The sequence below is a fragment of the Aethalodelphis obliquidens genome, unplaced genomic scaffold, assembly GCF_003676395.1.
Source record: "Aethalodelphis obliquidens isolate GAN/ISIS:26980383/991018 unplaced genomic scaffold, ASM367639v1 scaffold4, whole genome shotgun sequence".
In the NCBI taxonomy this organism is placed as follows: domain Eukaryota; kingdom Metazoa; phylum Chordata; class Mammalia; order Artiodactyla; family Delphinidae; genus Aethalodelphis; species Aethalodelphis obliquidens.
Genome location: NW_020837948.1, coordinates 22,611,855 through 22,637,991, shown reverse-complemented (window position 1 = coordinate 22,637,991; position 26,137 = coordinate 22,611,855). Strand labels below are relative to the sequence as shown.

At 40.4% G+C, this 26,137-nt stretch overlaps 1 protein-coding gene across 2 annotated transcripts in view; it reads left to right on the top strand.

Moving 5' to 3' along the window:
- AP3S1 (adaptor related protein complex 3 subunit sigma 1) overlaps positions 1-26,137 on the top strand; it is a 138,588-nt gene that overhangs the window by 71,600 nt on the left and 40,851 nt on the right. Inside the window, exons 6-7 of one of the 2 annotated variants that reach the window (XM_027099777.1) lie at positions 2,056-2,160; positions 18,997-19,232. In XM_027099777.1, the coding sequence (XP_026955578.1) occupies positions 2,056-2,076 (21 nt within the window). In that variant the 3' untranslated portion in view covers positions 2,077-2,160; positions 18,997-19,232. Of the gene's footprint in view, positions 1-2,055; positions 2,161-3,178; positions 3,267-18,996; positions 19,233-26,137 lie in introns of those variants that run through there. The other variant, XM_027099782.1, reaches the window with a different exon arrangement.

The following is a 26,137-nucleotide window of genomic DNA, read 5'->3' as shown; positions in this document are numbered from 1 at the left end:
GTGTGTGTGTGTGTGTAATGAGATTGACATTTAACTCAGTAGACTGAGTAAAGCAGATTGCCCTTCTTAATGTGGGTGGGCCTCATCCAATCAGTTGAAGGCCTGCATAGAATAAAAGGGCTGACCCTCATCCAAGTGAGAAAGAATTCCTCCTGCCTGACTGCCTTCAAACTGGGATGTTGGCTTTTTCCTGCCTTCAGTCTTGAACTGAAACATGGGTTCATCCTGTGTATCAAACCTGCCAGCCTTCAGACTGGAACTATACCATCAGCTCTCCTGGTTTTCCAGCCTTCAGATCTGGACTGGGACTCCATCTTAGGCTCTCTGGGTCTCCAGCTTATCAACTCACCCTGCAGACCTTGAGACTTATAAGCTTCCATAATCACAGGGGCGCATTCCTTATAATAAATCTTTTTAAATAAAATCATCAAGTTGGTGATTTTGTTTAAATAAGAGATTTATTATAAAACTCTAAGTCTGAAGGCAGGAAAGTGCCAACGTCCTAGCTTGAAGGCAGTCAGTCAGGAGGAATTTCTCATACTTGGACAGAGGTCAGCCTTTTAATTCTATTCATGCCTTCAACTGTGTGAGGCCCATCCACATTATGGTGGGCAATCTGCTTTACTCAGTTTACTGATTTAAATGTTACTCTCAACCAAAAACACCCTCACAGAAACACCCAGAATGTTTGACCAAATGTCTGGGCACGCGTGTGCCCCAGTCAAGTTGACACACAAAGTTAACCATCACAGTATTCTATCAGTTATCTAAGAAAAAGGGAGAGTGAGTGGTGTGTGTGTTGTGTGTACTTCTAAATGAAAGGATAAACCATATATATATACACACATACATACATACACATATATACAACATATATATTATATATATAGTGAGAAGGAGGAAACGGCAGAAGTGTGGGGATAGAAGCTAGACTTTTTGGAATGTACCTTGTTTTGAAATCTTGTAAATATTTTAAGTAATTAGTAATCAAACTTAAATTTTAAAGAAGTAACCCCTAAAAATTAAAAAGCAAAGCAGATAAATTGAAATATGTGATGAGTTGGTGGCATAATCAGCCAAAGGGAAACTGCTTCACATGACTTTAAAACTCTTGACTCTACACCACTAAAGACTAAAAGACCTTCCCTGCCCACCCCCCAAATTAAATTGTTTTCTGTAATCCTGGTATTGGTGATATTTTAAAATTCCGAGGCTGTTCATGTGGACTCTGGGGTAAAGCAGAGGAGAAGGTGCCTCGGTGCCTGCAGTGGATGCTCTGGCATGCATCCTTTAGGACAGAAGCACTCATTTCCTCGGCTGCTGGCAGTGTTGGTGGCTAAGAGCACTCAGCTGAGTTGCTGAGAATTGCCACCAGCTGAAGGGAGCTACTTCGCCTGAAGTCACGACTCCTCAACAAAGACATCCTACATCCAAGTTATAAAAGCCCAGCCCACTTGGCTGAGGCAGGACAACTCGGAAAGGCCATCCCAGCTCCAGTGCTACCCATGGGATCAGCTAAAGCCTTTGTCATGACTGCATTGCAGTTTAACTCTTCCCTCTGCCTCATCCTACTTCCTTTAGATTTCAGGCTTTGAGCCCAATGGCATATCACAGTGATTAGCTTGCATCCAAATCACTGTCTCAGTCTGGTTTTCAGGGAAGCCCATCTAAAACAGTTAGAGCCAAGAATGGTCTGAGGAAGCAGATTCCAAAATGAGATTTTGGAGCTAGACCATCCACTGGCAGGCTGGCAACAGAAGACCATGTTACTGGTGGCAGGTGGAGCATGGTTCACCACTAGCGTGCCATAGCAGTGTAATTGTTGAAACTTTCACTGATGGTGAACTGGGAATGCCTTGGTAGGGACAGTGTCTCAGGCATTTGAGAAATATAAGAGAACTAGTAATTATGAAGAGTATGGAATTGGATGGCTGTTCTTACAGGCATTCATTCCATTAGAGAAATGCTGAGGGTGATTAATTACCAATTAAAGGCTATGTATGAAGACCAGAAGGGCTTCTTAACAACGTATAAAAAGACTTTCATCTCTTGCAGCTGGAGGACAGAAAAAGCTGAGGATCAGGCCCAGGCCTTAACTGTAAGATTGGCAAAGTTCAAGAGAAGATTGGATTCCAGCCTCATCATGTCTGCTAAGCCAAGGTCAGGGCAAAAGTCTTGGATACGGACCTATAGAAGTAGCCCACTTCTTCCCGTTAAGCTACCACTCACTCAGTCCCTTCCTCCTCCTTGCTTAGAGAGGATGCAGAAGCTTCTGCCTTGCAGGTTAACATGCACCCTCCTCAGGATTTGCCTCCCCTGCTGTGATCACCAAGCCAGTCGGGTCGAGACACAACATAACTGGGCCAGGGAAGTGCTAGGGCTGCCAAAGTTGTTGCAGAACCTTGCCAAAATAAACCTGGAAGAGCCAAGAGAATATATTTGGGCCTGGATCCTGAGGGTTCTGGCTTAAGGGGGAAGGAACATAAAGCTGGATGAGGGAGAGTGTTTTATATGTAAGCTCTCCAATGAGAGAACATTTAACACTGGCGGGGACCTGAGGAGACAGTGCTGACACACTGCTAGGGTAGTTCTTGGAAGCTTGGAGAAAGGCTGAGCCACTACACTTGGCCCAGCTAAGTGAAGTATAACAGAACCTCCAAGCAGACAAGGGGAAGAAGAGATTACAAACCTTAGAGAAGTGTGTGGGCTAAAGTGAATATACTGTGTAAGGCAAGACAGCCTGGAAGTTCCTCCATTTACCAAAGCAGTAAGGAATATGTCACTGTTTATAGGGACACTGGCATCATTTAGGAACTCAGTAGTGACTGTCTTCTGAAGGCCAGGACTTAATAGTAGGAAATGCTGCCACAGAGCTGGGTGCCCTGATAACAGTGGGGATGATGAGATCGTGAAATAATAGATGCCAGGTTGTGGCACTTAACCAGGAGGTGCATAGTGGGTTAATTATCTTAATGAATTGCAGGGTCAGAGTGGCAACCAAAGATCCTGATCCACAGTGAGCTATAGAGATGGTTAATGGAACGAAGCTTCGGTAGATACAAGGTAGATGGTCAGCCAGTAAGGGCGTTGCCCAATCTAGATAATCTAAAGAAGTAAAAAATGGATGATCAGGAGATTGAGAGCAGCCACCACAATAAAATCATTACTTTTGTTCCAGTTTCTGGTCCTGAGCCAGTTCTCAGACCCAGAACTCATTGATTGACAGAAGGACCAAATCTCCAGGAGGAAGGACCCTGCACACCATGGCAAGTGCATATTATTAATGATTTTTCAACTACTTCCTTAAAGGGACTTATTTACTTGGATAACCATACACTGGGAAATGGAAAATACCCAATGTTTTGAGGATTTTGGGGCACAGTTTCCAAACTGACACTGTTAACTAGGGACCAATTATCATCATTTGGTCCCTGCCCCCATTACAGTGGGAGCATATGGGGGCTAGGTAATAAATTTAGTCCTGGCCCAGATATAGCTCATAGTGAGTCTGCCAGGTCTACAAATCCACCTATTGGTTATTTTTCCCCATACGCGAATATAACTGGCATGGACAGTTATCTGTGGCATAAGAGCTATTATAGAAAGAAAGACTTAAGTGGAAGCTTTGCAATTGCCCCCATACTCACAGCCAAGATAGGAAATAAATGATATTACGTCTTGGGGAGGAGAGAGATTAGTATGACACTTAAAGACCTAAAAGATTTTAAAATGGTGGCCTCCATCACATACCCATTTATTGACCAGTTCCCTGCAGGTGGATCCTGGAGGATGACAGTGGACTACTGCAAACTGGACCAAGTTGTAGCTCTAATTGTAGGTGTTGTACCAGATGTGGTATCTTTGTTAGAGAAGATTAACAAGGCCTCAGATAGATGGTATATGGCCATTGATCTGGTAAATGCCGCCTTCTCCATCCCTGTTAGGTGGGAGGACCAGAAAGTTCACATTATGGATACACAGCAGTGTACTATGAATATTAACTCGCCCTCAGAACATAACGTAGTCAGAAAGGATCTGGGTCATCTGGATATACTATGACATTGGTCCACATTTTGATAACATTGTGTTACTTGAACTGGATGAACAAGGAGTTGCAAGCACATCGAAGCCTTTGGTAAGATACATGCCCTCCATGGGTGGATGATAAGCCCTGTGAAGATTCAGGGCCCTACCACATCAGTGAAGTTTTTAGGGATCCGATGATCTAGGATATGCCAATCTATCCCTTTCAAAGTAAAAAACAAAGTATTGTATTTCACAGCTCCCCAACTCAGAAGCAAACACAGAGGTTGGTGGGAGTCTTCAGGTTCTGGAGGCAGCCTATTTTATACTGGGAACACTATTCCAACCAATTCATACAAACAGCTTCTAGATTTGAGTGAGACCCAGGGCAGGAAAGGGATCTGCAGCAGGTCCAGCCTGCAATGTAAGTGTCCCTCCCCCTTGAACCATACTCCCTGACAGACCCAATGATATCAGAGCTGTTAGTTATGGCAAAAGATGCCATGTGCTGCTTATGGCATGCCCCAGTTGAACAATTACAACATAAACCCCATTGCAGTCAGACAATGCCACCTGTAGTGGAAAACTACACGTAATTTGAAAAACAGTTCCTCGGGTACTCCTGGGCCCTGGTTGAGACAAGCATCTGATCATAGAAGTGATCATACATCCAGAACTGAGCTGGGTTCTGTCAGAGTCACAAAATCATAAGGTTTGGCAGAACTAGCAACAATCTGTAGTAAGATGCAAGTGATAACATGGGAAAGAATGGAGCCAGAAGGCATAAGTAAGCTGCACAACTCCTGATTCCAATTTCATTCTCCACTGTTGACCACTGCCTCTCCTTCAGCTCCAGGGAAAGATAACAGTGTGGAGAAATCCAGTGGGCAGAACTTTGGGTTATATACGTGGGCATCCACTCTATGTGAAGATAAAAGTGGCCCAAGGACTCACAGGCAATACCTAATGACTTGGTTGGTTAGCCAAAGTCTTGGAAGGAGAAAGATTGGAAGATCAAGGACAAGGTTTGGGGAAGAGGCATGTGGATAGACCTATATAGGAATAAGCATGAAAATATGAAGATTTTTGAATCATGTGTTACCTATAGAAATCATCTGAAGAGACACTATACTGCCAAATAGAATGACTCAGCACAGTGTTATTGTGCTTCTGTTATTGGCCTCAGTGTTGATACAATGGGAGCTGGAATGGAGTATCCAGGGATTGAGGGCTACACGTGGGCCCAGCAGCATGAACTCCTACTCATCAAGGCTGATTTAGCTACTGCTTGTGTCAAATGTCCTAACTACCAGTAACAGAGACCAATGCTGAGACCCTGATAACAGCACCTTCCCTTGAGGAGACCAAGCAGCCACTTGGTGGCAAGTATTTAATTTTGGGCCCCTTCGATTTTAGAAAGGGGAGTGAATTAATCCTGATCGAATTGACACATATTCTGGATATGAGCTTTTGTTTCTTGGCTGCATGACCTCAACCAACATCGCTATGGAAGGATTTACAAAGGGTTTGATCAACCTACATGGGAGCCCACATAGCATCACAAAGGACCAAGGAATCTACCTTCCAGTAAAGGAAGTGCTGCAATGAATGCAGAACCATGAGATGAACTGACCTTGTTATATATGCTGCCCAACTGAAGCTGCTGGAGTGATAGGGAGAGTAATGGTCTTTTAAAAAGGCGTACCTGAGGCACTAGGTGCCTAAATTGACAACCGTTATATGGTGCTCTGTTCCCAACAAGTAGACCACAGGGGTCCAGGCACCAAGGGGTAGAAGTAGGAGTGGCTCGACTTACACCACTCCCAGTGACCCACCAGGGGAATTTGTGTCACAAACTCTAGGATCTATGGTACAGAGGTCTTGGATCCCAGAAATGCTTCCTCCAGGGGTGCAACAAGAGTTGTATTCACCTTTAATCTACAGCAGCCCTCCATTCATTTCAAGATGCTCATATCAAAAGATCTTGTTGGCAAGGAAAAGAGTCCTCATCCTCCATTCCTCCATAGCTTATTGAAGTCTGACCAAAATAAGTGTCTTTCAGAGCACCAAAAATAATAGCTGTCATGACTCGTGTAGTGAAAATCACAGCTATTTGGGAGATAGGTTTCATTAGGACTCTGTTGCTGGTGTTGCAGCTGCTGACTTAGCACAGCTCACTCAGTGTGATTCCAAAATCAGATGTTAAAATATATATATATATTGTGTGTGGAGAGGGAGAGAGAGATCAAACTGAAGAGTAACCAGTTATTGCAGGTGAAGAAGAGGTGTGGTTACTACCCATGTAAGATCACAGAAATTGGAGAACATCATTTCTATGTCAGAATTACCTTCTGTAATAGATCGATACCTAAGAATTGGTAGGGAGTGACGTCAGCATCATAGCAACGTAAGATGTTGCTGTTTTCTCTCCCCGCTTTTTAGCAATTAATTAGACATCTCTCCATGAACAAAAGTGCCTCGTGGGGAGCTGTGGGACCTACTACCCTACACCAAGGGACTGGGAGGACTTGCACCTACTTGTGCTTCCAAAAATAGACAAACAGACATGGTAAGGGCTGCAGACCCAAGGGAGTCAGCGAGCCTGCCCCGCAACCTGCTCACTCCAGTAGGGGAAAAACTTGGAGAGTACGGACCTATTCAGATATCCAGGAGCAAGAGGATTTTGTACAAGTCCAGCCTGCCTGAGGGGAGATACCAGTACACCATTAAGACGGGAAGGATAAGAGTTTGTACACAGTGGAGAGGAAGGGACTCTCCCAGAGCCCCCTTCCCCATGCAGGGCAATGCCTACACAGGGCTAAGCTGTCAAGTATTGGTGACCTCTCCTGTGGAGGAGGTGGAAAGCTGTGAGTGAGTGCCCAGCTAGCCCAGTTTTGTGGGTTACAGCCAGAGAAACCCATTTCTCTCCAGCAGCACCCAGAGTACTGAGGTGGGACCTCCATGACTGGGGAGAGAAGGATAAAGGGAAGGAAGCAGATAAGAATATCAAAAGGCATTAAGGAGGTTCCTGCTGACTACTTCAGCACTTCAGCAGGAAGTCACCCTCAAGCTTCTGGGATTATCCCACTGGAAAATCCTACCACTGGGTCCATGGGCACCCCCATCACCTGGAGTGCTAAACCCACACTCCTACCCAGGCCCCTCCTCCCCCCACCATTCTGTGGATGGATCCTTATGGGTGCTCCAGAGTACAGAGATGAGAGAGCAGGTCCAGTAATCAGAGTGCTCTTAGAAAAATGGACCAGGGAGAAACTACAAACTAGAGCTGTAGCACCACCTTCTGGAAGACATAAGAGGTTTCCAGCAGTCAGCCTGATGAGTTATAAGAGTAAGAAAAGATGTAAAATCTTAAGAATTCTGCCACCTCAAGAGGGAACAGGAGAGTTGAGCAGGTCTACCCTCAAAAGTTGAGGAAACCCCAGATATAGCAGCACCAGTGATCACTGCCCCATCTGAAGGCAACCAATAAAGATTTAAGGAGTTGTCTTCTAATTCAGATGGAAAAACAGCAACACAAAAATATAAGGAACCTGAAAAACCAAGAAAATATTTCACCCCTAAAATGAATAATTCTCCAACAACTGAGCTCACAGCTACGGAAAACTGATCTAGCTGATAAAGAATTCAGAATAGCTGTTTGAAGAAATTCAGTGAACTACAAGAAAACACAGAAAGATAGTTCAGTGATATTAGGGGGAAAATACATGAACAAACAAAATGAAATCTTGACCAAAGAGATAGAAATCATAAAAAACAACCAAACAAATTCTGGAGCAGGAGAGTGAATGAAAAGATTACAATAAAGAGAATGGGTAGCAGACTAGATGGAAAATAGAATTAGTGACTTAGAAGGTAGGAATTTAGAAACAACATGGAAGTGAACAAAGAAATATAATAAAAAAGAGCAAAGAAAGCCTGAATGATCTATGGAACTCAATCAAAGGGCAAATATTAGAATAGTAAGTGTTTCAGAAGGAGAAGAGATAGAGAAGGGGACAGAGTTTATTTAAAGAAGTAATAGCTGGAAACTTCCCAAATGTGGGGAACGACTTGGACATCCATGTTCATAAAGCTAGTAGATCACCAATTTACAAATGTAGGCATAAACAGAAGGAAAAAAGAAACAGTGGAAATACAAAACAACCAGAAAGAAATCATTAGGATGGCAATAGTAAGTCTTTACATATCTTTAATTACTCTAAGTGTAAATGAATTGAATTCACCAAGCAAAAGACACAGAGTAGCTGAATGGATAAAAACACAAGACCCAACTTTATGCTGCCTACAGGAGACTCACTTCAGCTTTCAGGACACACATAGGCTCAAAGTAAAGGGATGGAAGAAGATACAAGGAGAAACTCAAAAGAAGTAGAATAGCCATAGTTATATCAGACAAAGCAGGCTTTAAGCCAAAAACTGTAACAAGAGACAGGGTCATTATATAATGATAAAGGTGTCAATACATCAAGAAGATATAGCAGTCATAAATATACACACCAAACATTGGAGCACCTAGATATATTAACCAAATACTAAAAGGTCTGAAGGGAGAAAGAGGCAACAAATGCAATAATAGATGTCAATACCCCACTTTCAGCAGTGGCTAGATCATCCAGAGAGAAAATCAACAAGGATATGTTGGAATTGAACCATATTTTAGACCAAATGGACCTAACAGACATATATAGAACATTCCATCCAGCAGCAGAAAATACATTCTGGTAAGTTCACACAGAACATTCTCCAGATAAATCATGTGAAAGGACAAAAACAAGTCTTGGCAAATTTAAGAAGATTGAAATCATACCAACTATTTTTCCAACCACAGTGGTATAAAATTAGAAATCAATAACAAAAGGAAAGCTGGAAAATCTACAAATATGTGGAAACTAAACAACACACTTCTGAACAACCAATGGGTCGAAGGAGAAATCAAAAGGGAAATAAAAAAATATCTTGAAACAAACAAAAAAGGAAACACAACATACCAAAACCTATGGGATGCTGCAAAAGCAGTACTGAGAGGGAAGTTTATAGCAAGAAATGCATACATTAAGAAATTAGAAAGATCTCAAATAAATAACCTAACTTTACATCTCAAAGCACTAGAAAAAAAAGCAAACTAATCTTAAAGTTAACAGAAGGAAGGAAATAATAAAACCAGAGTGGAAATAAATAAACACCAGAAAAAAACAATAGGAAAGATCAATGAAACTAAGTACTGGCTTTTGAAAAAGATAAAATGTACAAACCTTTAACTACACTAAAGAAACCTTTAGCTAGACTAAGAAAAAAAAAAAGAGAGAGAAGACGCAAAGAAGTTAAAATCAGAAATGCAAGAGCAGATGTTACAACTGATACTACAGAAATACAAAAGGTCATAAGAGACTACTATGAACAATTATATGCCAACAAATTAGACAGCCTAGATAAATTCCTAGAAACACATGCCTTCCAAGACTGAATCAGGAAGAAATAGAAAATCTGAATGGCCCAATTACTAGTAATGAAACTGAGTTAGTAAAAACAAAACAAAATGAAACAAACAAAACAAAACAAAAACCCTCCCAACAAACAAAACTCCAGTACTGGAGGGCTTCACGGAGGAATTCTACCAAATATTTAAAGAAGTCCTAACACCTATTCTTCTCAAACTATTCCAAAAAATTGAAGAGGAGGGAGCACTTCCAGACTCATTACATGAGGACAGCATTACCCTGATACCAAAGCCAGATAAGGACACTACAAGAAAAGAAAACTATAGATCATTATTTCTGATGAATATAAATACAAAAATTCTCAACAGAATATTAGCAAAGTGAATTCATGAACACACTGAAAGGATTATACACATGACCAAGTAAGATTCATCCCCCTAGGATGTGAGGATGGTTCAACATACGTAATTCAATAAATGTCTTAGACCACATTAATAGAATGAAAGATTAAAATCACATGATCATCTCAATAAATGCAGAGAAAGCACTTGACAAAATACATCTTTTCATGGTAAAAACCCTCAACAGATTGGTTATAGAAGGTACATACTTCAGCATAATCAAGACTATATGACAAATCCACAGGTAACATTATAATATTATACTCAATGGAGAAAAATTGAAAGCTTTTCTTCTAAGATCAGGAACAAGACAAGTATATCCACTCTCACCTCTCTTGTTCAGTATAGTACTGGAAGTCCTAGCTAGAGCAATTAAGCAAGATAAAGAAAGAAAAGTCATCCAAATCAGAAAGGAAGAAGTAAAATTGACATTATTTGCAGATTATATGATTTTATATATAGAAAATCACAGAGACTCTATGAAAAAATTGTTGGGACTAATCAACAAAGTCAGTTAAGTTGCAGCATGTAAGATTAACATACAGAAATCAGGTGCATTTCTATAAACTAAAAATCTAAAGAGCTGAGAAAGAAATGAAAATTGTCCCTTTTACAATAGCTTCAAAAACAATAAAATGCCTAGGAATAAATTTAATCAAGGAAGTCAAAGATTTGTAGAATGAAAACTCCAAGACTTTGTTGAAGGAAACTGAAGAAGACACAAACAATTGGAAGTTTGTGGATTGGAAAAATTAAAATTGTTAAAAAGTCATCTATGTTCTGACTGTTTATTTTTCACCATTGCTAGAGTATAGTGCACTTTGATTTACTTTTATGTCACTAATTAGCATCTTTTTTATTTTTCTTGGCAGTGTTGGATCTTTGTTGCTGCACGTGGGCTTTTTCTCTAGTTGTGGCAAGTGGGGACTACTCTTCGTTGCGGTGCGTGGGCTTCTCATGGCAGTGGCTTCTCTTGTTGCAGAGCACGGGCTCTAGGCGCACGGGCTTCAGTAGTTGTGGCTCACGGGCTCTAGAGTGCAGGTTCAGTAGTTGTGGCGCACAGGCTTAGTTGCTCTGCGGCATGTGGGATCTTCCCGGACCGGGGTACGAACCCGTGTCCCCTGCATTGGCAGGAAGATTCTCAACCACTGTGCCACCAGGGAAGTCCCAGAATCTTTTCATTTCAACTTGAAGAATCCTTTCAGCATTTCTTATAAGGCAGGTCTAGTGGTGATGAATTCCCTCAGTTTTTGTTTGTCTGGGAAAGTATTTCTCCTTCGTATCTGAAGGGTAACCCCTGGATAAAGTATTCTTGGCTGGCAATTTTTACCTTTCAGCTCTTTGAATATGTATTTCACTCTCTCCTGTCCTGTAGCATTTCTGCTGAGAAATATGCTGATAGCCTAGTGGGAGTTCCTTTGTAGGTTACTTTCTTTTTTCCCCCTGGCTGCCTTTAAGATTCTATCTTTATCATTGATTTTTGACAATTTCGTTATAATGTATCTTGGGAAGTTATTTTTGCATTGAGATAATAGGGTGTTCTATTAGCTTCTTGGACTTGTATGTCCAATTCCTTCCCCAGGGGTTGGACATTCTCAGCTCTTATTTCTCTAAATACACTCTCTGCTCCCTCCTTCCACTCTTCTCCTTCTGGTAGACCAATTATTCTTTTATTTGTTTTTCTCATCATATCTCATAGTTCTCATAGGGTTTCTTTACTTTAAAAAAATCTTAGTTTGTCTTTACTCTTCTGATTCATTTCTACGTTTCTATCCTGTGGGTCGCTAATTCCTCTTTGATCTTTCTGCATCTTTTCCTAAATTCTCTAATGTATTCTTTATCAGATTCATTGACTTTTTCAGCTCCAGAATTTTTGTCTGGTTCTTTTTTAAAATGTCCGTCTCGTTGGTAAGTAACTCCTTCTATTCATTCATTTTACTCCTGAGTTCATTTAATTGCCTTTCTGAGTTTTCTTGTAGCTCATTGAATCTCTTCATAACAGCTGTTTTGAATTTTTTATCAATTACATTGCAGTATTCTGTGCCTTTGGGTTCAGTTGCTAGAGAATTATTGTTCTTTTTGTTATACCATATTACCATGATTTATCTTAGTGATGAAATGTGCCTCTGCTGTTGCATTTGAAATACCACACACCTTTCTTTACTTTGTTCAGTTTAACAGATGGGCAATTAGAAACTTCTGTTTTCCACACGGTGGCGCCGTTGGTCAAGCTTTTGGCTCCCTTTACCTGAACTAGCTCTGGGGTTGCACTTGGGAGCACCTGGTTAAAACAAACAAACTGGCATGGAAAAAGCTAGCAGCAGAGTAGGGTGTAGTGTGGGCTTAGCCCCTGGGGCTTTCTGGGTGCCCATTGCCCAGTAGGAAGTTCCTCAAGTTGGGGTTGAACCTCCTGCTGAAATCTTGAAGCCGGCAGCAGGGCACTTGTTCCTTTAATGGTCTTTGATATACTTGTCTGCCTCTTTTCCTTTCCTCCCCTCCACCCCCCTCAGTTACAGAGGTTTTTCCTCAGAAATCCATGCTGCTGGAGAGAAACAGATCCATCCTCCTGTGACCTGTGCAGCCCAGTGGTCAGTCACGCACACCTTTTTGCTCTCCACCTCCTCTGTGAGGGAAGTCACTATTGCTACTGCTGGGAAAGCCCAGAGCATGTCGTGTCACCCTGGGGAAGGAGGGCTGACTTCTTGAGATTCTCCTTCTCCTCTGCCTCCAAACTGGTCTCTCTCCTGGTCCAACGACATGCCTGATTCTCCTGCTAGCCTGTCTGGACTTCCACAAATTCTCTGTCTCCCTTGCATGTCTGCCTTGTTTTGCATTCACTAGTCTCCCCTCCCCTCCCCCACCCCACCCTCTGTGTTCTGCTGTAATGTGAAGAAGCGCGTTTGTTTGGTTGTGAATAACTAATTTGTTGCAAATAAAAGGGGAAAGAAAAAAGGGACAACTCATGCCACCATGATGCTGACATCAACCCCCAACCCCAAAGCCATTCACAGATTTAACTCAATCCCTATTAAAGTTCTAATGACATTTTCCACAGAAATAGAAAAAAAAAAATCCTAAAAGTTGAGTGGAATCACAAAAGACCGAAGCAATCATGAGAAAGAAGAACAAAAGCAGAGGCATCACACTTCCAGATTTCAAACTGTATTACAAAACTATAGTAATTAACAGTATGGTACTGACATAAAAATAGACACATAGACCAATGCAACAGAATCAAGAGCCCATAAATAAAGCCCTGCATGTACAGTCAACTAATATTTGACAGGGGAGCCAAGAAAAACCAGTGGGGAAAGGACAGTCTCTTCAACAAATGGTGCTGGCAAAACTGGATAAGCACATGCAGAAAAATGAAACTGGACCCTTTCTCCAACCACTCACAAAAATTAAAATGGATTAAAGACTTAAACATAAGACCTGATATTATAAAATTCCTAGAAGAAAACACAGGGAATAAGCTCCTCAGTGTTGGTCTTGGCAATGGTTTTTGATACCAGAAGCACAAACAACAAAAGTGATAATTGACAAGTGGGACTACAACAAATTTTAAAGCTTCTGCACAGCAAAAGAAACAATCAGCAAAATGAAAAGGCAACCTACAGGATAAGAGAAAATATTTTCAAACTACATATCAGGTAAGGGGTTAATATCCAAAATATATAAAGAATTTATACAACTAAATAACAACAAAAAAAAACCTGATTAAAAAATGAGTAGAAGAACATTAAGTATACATTTTTCCAAAGAAGACATCCAGATAGCCAACAGGTACATGAAAAGATGCTCAGCATCACTAATCATCAGGGAAATGCAAATCAAAACCACAATGAGGGAGAAAGTGGCCAAGATGGCAGAGTAGAAGGACCCTAAGCTCACCTTCTCTCATGAGCTCACCAAAATCACAACAATCTGCAGAAAACCATCAATGAAAAAGTCTGAAACCTACCAGAAAAGATCTACAACTAAAGATATAAAGAAGGAACCACAGCAAGACCAGTAGGAGGGGCAGACTAACAATATAATCAAATCCCATATAACCCCCACCCCGCAACCCAGTGGGACAGCCACAAACTGGAGAATAATTATATTTCAGAGGATCTCCCACAGGAGTGAGGGTTCTAAGCCCCACATCAGGCCACCCCCAGCCCGGGGGTCTGGGGCTCTGGAAGAGGATCCCCCAGAGCATTTGGCTTCAAAGGCCAGCAGGGCTTGATTGCAGGAGCTCCACAGGATTGGGGGAAATAGAGACTTCACTCTTAAAACGCATGCACAGAATCTCATTCACACCAGGACCAAAGGCAAAAGCAGTAATTTCATAGGAATCTGGGCCAGATCTACCTGGTGGTCTTGGAGGGTCTCCTGGGGAGGAAGGGGGGGCGGCTGTGGCCCACCCTGTGGGCACAGGCACTGGTGGCAGATATATCAATAGTGGTTATCTGCATGAACTCCCCTCGAGGCTGACATCTTGCTTGGATCTAGCACCAAGATCTGGCCCCATCCAACAGCCTGTAGGCTCCAGTGCTGGGACACCTCAGGCCAAACAATTAACATCCTATAGACCGAAACTGCAAAGGCAGGCCAGACATTACCCTGGGACCAGCTGGCCCCTGACCCTTGGGTGACAAGAGGAGAGTGCACTGCTGGGATGCATAGGACATCTCCTACAGAGGGACACTTCTCCAAGGTAGAGAAACATAACCTGCCATGTACATAAAAATACAAATAGAAATTTAGACAAAATGAGGCAATGGAGGAGTATGTTCCAGACAAACGAACAAGATAAAACCCCAGAAGAAGAACTAAGTGAAATGGACATAAGCAATCTACCTGAGACATATAGATCAGTGGAACAGGATAGAAAACCCAGAAATAAACCCATGCACTTATGGTCAGTTAATCTACAACGAAGAAGGTAAGAATATACACTGGAGAAAAGACAGTCTCTTCAATAAGTCGTGCTGGGAAAACTGGATAGCCACATGTAAAAGAGTGAAATTAGAACATTCTCTAACACCATATACAAAAACAAACTCAAAATGGATTAAAGACCTAAATGTAAGACCAAATAATAAAACTCCTAGAGGAAAACATAGGCAGAACACTCTTAGACATAAATTGTAGCAATAGTTTTTTGGATCCATCTCCTAGAGTAATGGAAATAAAAACAAAAATAAAGAAATGGGACCTAATTAAACTTAAAAGTTCTGCACACAAAAGAAACCATAAATAAAATGAAAAGACAACCTACAGAATGGGAGAAAATATTTGCAAACAATGCTACTGACAAGGGATTAATTTCCAAAATATACAAACAGCTCATACAGCTTAATATCAGAAAAACAAACAACTCAATCAAAAAATGGGCAGAAGACCTAAACAGACATTTCTCCAAAGAAGACATACAGATGGCCAACAGGCACATGAAAAGTTGCTCAATATCGCTAATTATTAGAGAAATGCAAATCAAAACTACAGTGAAATATCACCTTACACCAGCCAGAATGGTTATCATCAAAAAATCTATGAACAATAAATACTGAAGAGGGTGTGGAGACAAGGGAACCCTCCAACACTGTTGATGGGCATGCAAATTAATGCAGCCACTGTGGAGAATAAACAGTATGGAGGTTCCTTAAAAAACAAAAAATAGAGTTATCATATGATCCAGCAATCCCACTCCTGGGCATATATCCAGAAGAGATGAAAACTCTGATTCAAAAAGATACATACTCCCCAATGTTCATAGCAGCACTGTTTATAATAACCAAGACATGGAAGCAACCTAAGTGTCCATTGACAGATGAATGGATTAAGAAGATGTGGCATATATATATACACATATGTACACACACACACATACACACACACACACAATGGAATATTACTTGGCCATAGAAATGAATGAAATAATGCCATTTGCAGCAACATGGATGGACCTAGAAATTATTATACTAAGTGAAGTAAGTCAGACAAAGAAAAGAATCATGTGATATATATATATAAAACTGAATCACTTTACTGTACATCTGAAACTAACACAACATTGTAAATTAACTATACTTCAATTAAAAAAAGAGGTTAAAGAAAACCACAATGAGTTATCAACTCACATCTGTTAGAATGGCTGTCATCAAGAAGACAAGAGGTTAAGTGTTGGTGAGAGTGTGGGAAAAAATAATACACATACACACACACAATTATTCAGTCACAAGAAAGAAGGGAACCCTGCCATTTGCAGCCACATGGATCTTGAGGTATTATGCTAAGTGTGATAGGTCAGACAGAGAAAGACAAATACTAGGTATATCACCTGAATACGGAATCTAAAAAAAGCTGAATTCATAAAACCAGAGAAAATGGTGGTTACCGGTGCACGGTCTCAAGGCGTGCGGGTTTCAGTAGTTGTGGTTCATGGCAACTAAGTCCATGCGCCACAACTACTGAGCCTGTGCTCTAGAGCCCGCGTGACACAACTACTGAAGCCTGTGCGCCTAGAGCCCATGCTCCGCCACAAGAGAAGCCACCGCGATGAGAAGCCTGCGCGCCGCAACGTAGAGTAGCCCCCACTCGCAGCAACTAGAGGAAGCCCGTGCGCAGCAACAAAGACCCAACACAGCCAAAAAACACACAGATGCACACACACACACAAAAAACATGTTTTTGCTCCGGCGGAGGAAATACCTACAAGTACAGAAGGAGCCTGGCTGGCTAGTAAAGAATATTTTTCACTTTCAAGGGTCTGTTCTGCTTGGAACACTGCCTTCTGGAACTTTCTCTTTTGGACACCTTCCTTAACTATTCAAGCTCCTGAATTTTGGTTTGCTAAGACCTCCTGGCTACTATTCCAACCTCCCCTGGGGTTGGGTAAAGGCTGCATATTGCAACACAGAAATTAAGATCAGAGTATTTTCCACAGTAAAGCTATCTTAGTTTCAGAAGGCAGGAATTCTAATTATTATGTATAAATCCCTCTTTGTAATGTATCGTCCACTTCCTGGAGTTTATTTTTATAAGTGCTTTCATGTTTCTATGGAACAAGAAGAGACAATAATACTCCAACCACGGAACCATTTGTTCTAGAATTAACAATACATGTGGTATTTTTTTCCCTAAAGACCACCCCAAATATGAAGGCTAAAATAGATTATTTTCACAATCCACCGTTTACACTAAGCACAACCACTCCCTTCTCTATGTGTGTCACCACTGACCTCTATCCCAATGAGCTGGCCCTGTGAATGTGGCCTGGGCCTCCCTTAGAAAGTTAACCACTATTCGCTTTAATTAGATGTCCTTTCCTAAATATATGGTGTATTTTATACCAGTTCCTTATAGAAACAACAGAAGGTAGTTATTGACTGTTCCTTCTACCCTTAAGCTGCTTTCTGGTGCCCCACCATGGAACTTATAGAATTAGGGACACTTAAATTATGTTTAGAGTGAAAAACTTCTTAAACAGCTTTATAATGTGGAAGTCATTATCTTTTCAACTTTCAGTAGGCCAATGCTAATTGTGTCCCATTCAGATGATTTTCAAATGTACTTTAACTCTGACTGTAGTAAAATCTAATAAAGCATAAAGATGACCAGATGAGGTACTTTGTAGTTTGGAAAGTTTGAAACAATTTGCAGGTGTGGCTCTTTAATTCACTGAGAGCAGCAGCCTGGAACAAGCCGCTGTGTGCCTAGAAGATCTCATGCACATTTCACCAGTCACTGCTTTCCATTAATAAACTCTTCTAAATGCAGCTGTCATTTATCCCAAGCTGCTATGGTCTGAATGTGTCCCCCGCAAAACTCACATGTTGAAATCTAACCCCACGCCGTGCCGTCTCCCGCAAGGTGATGTTATCGGGAGATGGTCCCTTTGAGAGGCACTTAGATCGTGAGGGTGGAGCCTTCATGAGTGGGATCAGTGCCTTTATAGAGGAGGCTCCGCAGGGCTTGCTCTCCTCTTCCGCCATGGGAGGATACAACGGAAAGTCTGAAACCCGGAAGAGGAACCCCTCACTCGACCATACTGGCACTTTGATTCAGACTCCCAGCCTCCAGAACAGCGAGAAATACATTACTGTTGTTTATAAGCTACCAGTTTGCGGTATTTGTTACAGCAGCCCAAATGGACTAAAACATAAACGTAATTCACAAGAGTTTGTGAATGTTTTATGCCAGGTAGGAAAGGCATAATTTTGGACCACAGGACATGGTAAGGGAGAATAGGCCTGGAAAGGGCTCCAAAAGAGACTGACACAGCCGGTTTGGACACAGCTGACTAAGATGCAACCGGAGCTTGGTTTCTCAGCCTCAGCACTGTTGGCATGCGGGGCTGGATAATTCATTGTTGTGAGGGCTGTCCTGTGCATTGAAGACTGATTATCAGTATCACCCCTGGCCTCCACCCACTTGGTGCCAGTAGCTGCCTTTCTCCCAACTGTAACAGCAAAAATGTCTCCAGACACTGTCCAATGTCCCCTGGGCTGCAAAATCACCCTCAGTTGAGAACCATTGAAGTAGGAAATTCGTTCAGAGTTCCAGAGAAAAACTTTGCACTGTCTGTAGTCTGTTTAGGTCCCTGATGGCAATGGCACCAACTATGAGCTACTAAGAAGCATTTGTCATATGCTGTCAAGAGGTTGACCTTTAAAGCCCATCTCAGTTGAGTTCCAGTCTACCCTTCTTAGGTGGTAGTCTCTTCCCTGAACACCACAGTGTTTTCCAAGATACTCATTAGGAGATTATGAAATCTATTTAGTGGGTCCCAACCAGCATTTAAAAAAACAAGAGGAAGAAGAAGAATGGAATGGAATAAAATAGTACAGAAAATGTCAGGGTAATACTTTAGGGAATAAATATTTCTTTGTAAAACTTTGGATTATATATATAACTGTGAATCCTTGCTCATATTGGATATTAATGTAAAATGTATTTCTTACCAAGAGTTGGCAGTCAAAAGAGTTTGAGAATCCCTATTCTATTTAATATATCCCTTGGACATACACTTCTCTCCTAATGTGCAGTGTATTAGTGTCTCAGTAATGCTGTAACAAATTACCACAACTTAAGGGATTAAAACACACAAGTTTATTCTCTTACAGCCTGGGAGGTCAGAAATCCGAAATCAGTTTCGCAGCACTAAAGTCAAAGTGTTGGCAGGGCAAGAACTTCAGTCCTATAACTGCTAGGAACTGAATTCTGCCAGCGGTGAGCTTAGAAGAGGATTGTGAGCCTCAGATGTGATAGCAACCCAGACTGAAATGTTGACTGCAGCCTTGTGGGACCCTGAATCGAGGACTCCTTCAAGCTGTGCCTGGACTCCAGACCCATGGAAACTGTGAGTTATAAACTGATGTTTTAACTTCCTAAGATGGCACTGATCTGTTATGTAGCAAAAGGAAACTAATAGAGGCATTCAAAGGATTCACTAGAGCAAAAATATAAACTATGCTGATATAGTACATGGATATTAATATTAAAATTATGTGATTTTATATAATACTATGGAAGAATCTCAAATGAATTTTTGCTAAGTGAAATAAACCAGACCCAAAAGGCTGCCTGCTATATGACATTTTGAAGAAGACAAAACTATAGGGATGACGAACAGATCAGTGGTTAACAAAGATTGGGGAGAAGGGAAGAGTGTTGACTATAAAGGGACACAGGAGGGAACTTGCGGGGTGAGTGAACTGTTCTGTATCATGACTGTGGTGATAGATACACATCTCTATATATTTGTCAAAATCCATGGAACTGCACATCACAGACAGTGACTTTTACTCTGTACAAATTTAAACATCAAATTTTTAAACTAAGTAAATTACAAATCCTTACTTGGAGCTGCTTGCCCTGGAAGAGTTTTTCCCCTAGTTGGACAATAGGAGAGGCCAAAGAGAACTCTTTGTCCTAGGACTGGAGCCACCACCATGGGACTTAGCCTAGAAGTTGTGGAGAAGGTGGCTTCCTTGTCTTGTCCTCTGAACACTTCGGTCCCACTCATGGAGCCAGGGTCCAGTCAAAATGATCAAATCTAATGTAGGGCCTGGTAAAGTTACTGAATGTCGAAGATAAGCAGAATTGCTAGGAAAAGTGAGTTAAGTAGAAGAAGAGAAAAAAATCAGGTTGGCTTTATATTTCTCCGTAGTTGCAATATTTTAAAAATGTATGGTAATGGACTAGACTTGGAGACGTTAGTATGGACTCATGTTTGTCGTAATATAGAGACAGATGGATGCATATAGAAATATAGATATATGTATATACACTGGGTAGTATACACAGAAATATTTCTTTACTCTGAGAGGGTCTAGAAGAAGAGAAAAGGAAAGAAGTGCTAAACCCCAGTGGCAAAGAGCACACCCAGCACCCAGATCTTGGATTCTAAATACCATTCTTCAGTAAAGGGGAACAGGACTCACTGGAGAAATGGCTGATCCTAGGGCTGGGACAGGGAATATACAAGATGAACCTGGAGCATCTTGTGGTGCCAGAAAGCAAGGAAATGCTCAAAAAACAAGACAATGGATGCATGTCAAAGGGACTCACGGGCTATCCGAAAGAGCTCTCAATGGCCAAAGCTGAAATATTTTGAGCAACAAACTAAATAATGTAGTATTGGATTATAACCCAAAGTATAAAATAAATATCTTTGAATCCATATTGACACAAATAAATGAGTAGGTAAATAAATAAGAACAGACAAATCTCCTGTACAAAAGAATTTCAAGGGAATTCCTTGGCGGTCCAGTAGTTAGGACTACGTGCTTCCACTGCAGGGGGCCCAGGTTCGATCCCTGGTTGGGAAATTAAGATCCCGCATGCTGTACAGTGCAGCCAAAAAAAAAAAAAGAATTTCAAATAATTTATGTAGGTGCTATACTCTGAAATCAATACAGCATAACACTCTAACCCTTAAATATGGGCTGCCTATAGTGACTTCCATCCAAAGAGTACAGTATGGAAAGGAGGACAGGAGTGGAAAAATCTGACAAACACTGCCACAAGTGTACAATCAAGTTTAACATCATCAGCGATGAGTCATGTTGATAGCATGTACCCTGGACATGTTGCGGTGAGAGTGGCACTTTACCTTTGCAGTCTACCTCCCAAGCACCCTAACCCTAATCACGAGAACAACATCAGAAAACCCAAATTGAGGGCCAGGCTACAAAGTATCCTGACCTGTATTCTTCAGAACTCTCAAGTTCATCAAAAACAAGAAAAATCTGAGAAACTGTCACAGGCCAGAGAAGCCTGAGGAGAAGCGATGACTTAATGTAATGTGGTATCCTAGATGAGATCCTGGGGCAGAAAAAGGACATGAATTTAAAACTAAGGAAATTTGAATAAAGTATGGACTTTAGTTAATAATAATGTTCATTAGTCTTGACAAATTAGTTCATTAGTTTTGACCAATGTATTGTTGGGGCCCAGGGCAAGCTGCCCCAAAATATGCCTCAATGGCATATTGATTGTTTTGAACTAAAGTTACTTGAGAAGCAGCTGGTGAAAAAAAATATTTTAAAAAACCCACTCTGACCCTGCTCTTTCCTGCTGAAAGCAGGAAATAAATCTCCCAAGTGAAGGTATCCTCCCTGTATCAGGAGGATAGAAAGCATCCTTATCACCAGTTAGGGAATTCAAGGCTAAGCTGTATAAACAGTGTTCCTTCTCCATTAGTCTGCTACCCCAAGCATGAGCCCCTTTGTTTTGTTAAACCTTCACAAATAATTGTTTCTTTGTCTAAAAATGATATATAAACAGCTTGCTTTTGTCACTTTGGGGATTCCATTTCTACAAGAACTCCATGTGTAAGAACTGAATTGTTTTTTTCTCCTGTTTTATCTGTCTTGTGTCAATTTAATTACTAGACCAGCCAAAAGAACTCAAAAGAGAGATAGGAGGGAGATTTCCCCCTCACTGACAGTATCCTTCTAATGTAGGATATTAGCAGTGGGGACAACTGGACGCCGGGTATAAGGGAACCCTCTATACAACCGTTGCTACTTTTCTGTAAATTTAAAGCTATTCTAAAATTTAAAAATACATTCAAAAAATCCAAAAGCATGTATAGTGTGATTTTCTTTCCTTCCTTTCTTCTTTCCATCCATCCATCCATATATCCATCTGTTCTTCCATCAATTCTTCTCTCTGTATTTGTACATAGAGTGTTGCCTGTAATGCTGTCCACCACATTTTTGTTTTTCCTGCAGGGTATGGATCCCTTTTTTTAAAAAAAAATTGAAGTAAAGTTGATTTACAATGTTGTGTTAGTTTGGGGTGTATAGCAAGTGATTCAGGTGTATATATATATATACACACACATATATTTGTGTGTATATGTGTACATACACACACATATATATGTATTCTTTTTCAGATTCTTTTTCATTATCAGTTATTACAAGATATTGAATATAGTTCCCTGTGCTATACAGTAGGTCCTTGTTGTTTATCTATTTTATATATAGTAGTGTGTATAGTGGTGTGTATCTATTTTATATATAGTAGTTAATCCCAGACTCCTTATTTATCCCTCCCCACTCCTTTCCCTTTGGTACTATGATTGTTTTCTATGTCTGTGAGTCTGTTTCTGTTTTGTAAATAAGTTAATCTGTATCATTTTTTAGATTCCACCAATAAGTGATATCATATGATATTTGTCTGACTTGCTTCACTTAATATGATAATCTCTAGGTCCGTCCATGTTGCTGCAAATGGCACTATTTTGTGTCATTCTTTTTTATGGCTGAGTAATATTCCATTATATATATATACCACATCTTCTTTATCCATTCATCTAACCTAAGTGTCGATGGACACTTCGTTTGCTTCCATGTCTTGGCTGTTGTAAACAGTGCTGCTATGAACATTGGGGTACATGTATCTTTTCAGATTAGAGTTTTCATCTTTCCCAGATGTATGCCCAGGAGTGGGATTGCTGGATCATATGGTGACTCTATTTTTAGTTTTTTAAGGAACCTCCATACTGTTCTCCATAGTGGCTGTATCAATTTACGTTCCCACCAACAGTGTAGGAGGGTTCCCTTTTCTCCACACCCTCTCCAGCATTTATTATTTGTAGACTTTTTGATGACAGCCATTCTGACCAGTGTACCACATTTAAAAAAACTGAAATATAGTTGACTTACAATATTATATTGGTTTCAGGTATACACCACAGTAATTTGATATTTTATAGATTACACTCCATATAAAAAGTTGCTATAAAGTATTGGTTGTACTCCCTGTGCTATACATTACATCCTTGTAATAGCTATTTTATACCTAGTAGTTTGTACCTTTTAACCCCCCTCACCATTTTGCCCCTCTCCCCCACCCCTCTTCCCTCTGGAAACCACTGTATCTATGAGGCTGTATATATAATTCTCTGTATCTGTGAGTCTATTTCTGTTTTGTTGTATTTGTTCATTTGTTTTATTTTTTAGATCCCCCATAAGTAAAAACATACAGTATTTGAATTTCTCTCTCTGACTTATTTCACTAAGCATAATACCTTCCAGGCCCATCCATGTTGTTACAGATGGCAAAATTTTGTTCTTTTTTTGGTTGAGTAATATTCCATTGTGTGTATGTATATGTGTGTGTATATATATATATGTGTGTGTGTGTGTGTTTATATGTATGTCACTTCTTTATCCATTCATCTGTTGATAGACACTTAGGTTGCTTCCATATCTTGCCTATTGCAAATAGTGCTTCTATGAACATGGGAGTGCATATACCTTTTTTTGAATTAGTGTTTTCATTTTCTCTGGATAAATACCCAGGAGTGGAATTGTTGGATTGTATGGTATTTCTATTTTCAAATTTTGAGGAACTTCCATACTGTTTTCCATCATGGCTGCACCAATTTACATTCTCACCAACAGTGCACAAGGGTTTGTCCACCACATTTTAAGGATTACTGTATCTGACTAGTGAAAATTGTGGTGATGTTCTGAGCTGCTTGAATTACTTAATAATCGTGTTATTCCTATCAAAATATTAAAGTCACTATGTTTTTTTAAGTGGAGTTGGAGAGAGACGTGCCAATCCTCAAGAACTTGATAATATTCTAGTTATGATAGGAACCAACATACGTTTTCATTTTGTAAGAATTTACAGGATATTTGGCCCAAGAGAGAGCTTGCTAAATTACCATAATCCATCAGTACATTTAAATGTCGTTAGTTATATAATCTTAAAAAAAATAGCACGTTTTAAATTTTTTTCCTGTGGAAACTCCCACCAAAAAAAAAAAAGAAAAGAAAGGATCCTAATTGTGTGATTTTGCTTTTAAGATACATGTCTTTTACAGTCAGCCACTACAGGGGGGAGGAATGCTCAACTGTTCCCACTTCAATCCAGTAGAGCTCATTTCTTCTGTAGCCAAGAAGTAAAGCATATCTAAAAGCGAACAATGCATTTAATCCAGAGTAGAGCTCTGCCTAATAGGAGAGGTAGGGCTGGGATCATACAAATAATTATTTCAGGTGAATATAATTGCAATAAGGAGTTGATTGTGAATAAATGAAGACAAAACTTGAGAAGAATCACTTGACTTTTTTCTCCCTATCCCCCAAAACAGAAAAGACAGCCAAATCTCTCAATTTCTAAAATTTAATGTTATTTGGAGGTAGGTTCTAAAACCTTAAAATTTTAGCACTGGAAGAAGTATTCAATAAACAGAAAAATATCCAAAGTCACTGAGTCCAACCCCCTCATGTTGCAGATGAGGAACAGAGGATCTGCACGCTCAGTTTTAAGGAAACCTGATAAACACAATTCTGTTTATGAAACAAATAAATCAGGAGGTGATACTAACTTTGCAAAATGATCTAATGCAGTATTCCTTTAAATGTGTTCCCCATATATTCTTAAAGTATGATTCAACTTATAAAAATGGAATTTACCCACAACCTTTAGGAATTCATGTAAATTTAGCAAATACACATTCCTGGAATGTCTTCTGTGTACAAGGCTCTGTGCTAGGCACCACAAGCAGTGTAGCAACAGACCCCAGCTCCACTGTGAAGTAATAGGAGTTCTTGAAGAAAACATATATCCTGGAAACTGACGCTCCTCAGTAAACACAGAAAACGGAAACATTTTTCAGAAATCATCAGAGTCCAGTGACAAGCAGCAACCACCCCAGTCTGAGCCTCACTTCCATTCCCTTGTGCCCTCATCTTCCTCCCCAGCTGTCTCCCCATCACTGCTTTCTGTATACCAGGCCAAGAGCCCACAAACATCTGGCTAGAGCAAATCAAGTGTTTACTTAGGTAGATTTCCGAGGAAATAAACCAACCTACACAGAAATGAACTAGAAAGGAGAAAATATTAAAATTCTTCTAACTCTTTTACTCTTCAGTTGGCCTTCATTTTGGAGTTCTACTTTTTGGTAGGTATGTGTCTTAGTGCTTTAATTCACCCAGATAACTGAAGTTGATACATTCTGGGTTTAAACATGAGTCTGCTGTTTGTCTTCTTAGAAGGAGTATGTTAAGATTTGACTAGAAGTGTTAAAGCCTACCTAAGTATCAGTCAACACTCTTCTGAAGGCTCCACCCTGGAGAAGGTATTTGCCTGTAGACAGTCACAGGTTGACAGAGTTCTTGGAGAATTTGTAACCAATAGTACAACTCTAGGACTAGGACTAAAATGAAAAGGAAACATAATTTAATCCTTTGTTTATAGCAGCGACACAGCCGTGTGCGCCTCAGTGTTATAATTTGTAAAGCGTTGATAATTGGGGTAGAGATGATAAAAGTAAAGCGTTACTTATACCACACCAGTGTCATCCCTGAGGCAGTTATGGTAATGGAAGGATCCAGACAGATCCAACAGGAGTTTCATGGAGATTCAATTCAAATGTTTAGAAAACACCTAGATACGTTTCTAAATAACAGATATTCAAAATGCGTCTGTTCCCAGTTCACTTCCGACAGCTCCTGTCTCCCAGCCTCACAGAATCTGCAGTGACAGCATTTTTCTTTTTGAGTGGGTGTCCAAGTTTAAAGTTTGTAGTTATGAAGAAAATCAGACTGGAAGAAAAACAAAGCCCAATAACAAAAACAACTTAGGAAAGGGAAAAAAGTCAAGGTGAATTTAGATTTCTAAAGATACTGTGTTTCTGGCCAGAGGAAATAACACATTTTGCCGGTTGGCTTCGTGGACTCCAGACTGGGCCCAGAGACGGAACAGATATTGGAGCTTCTTCCTGGATTGCGTGGCCAG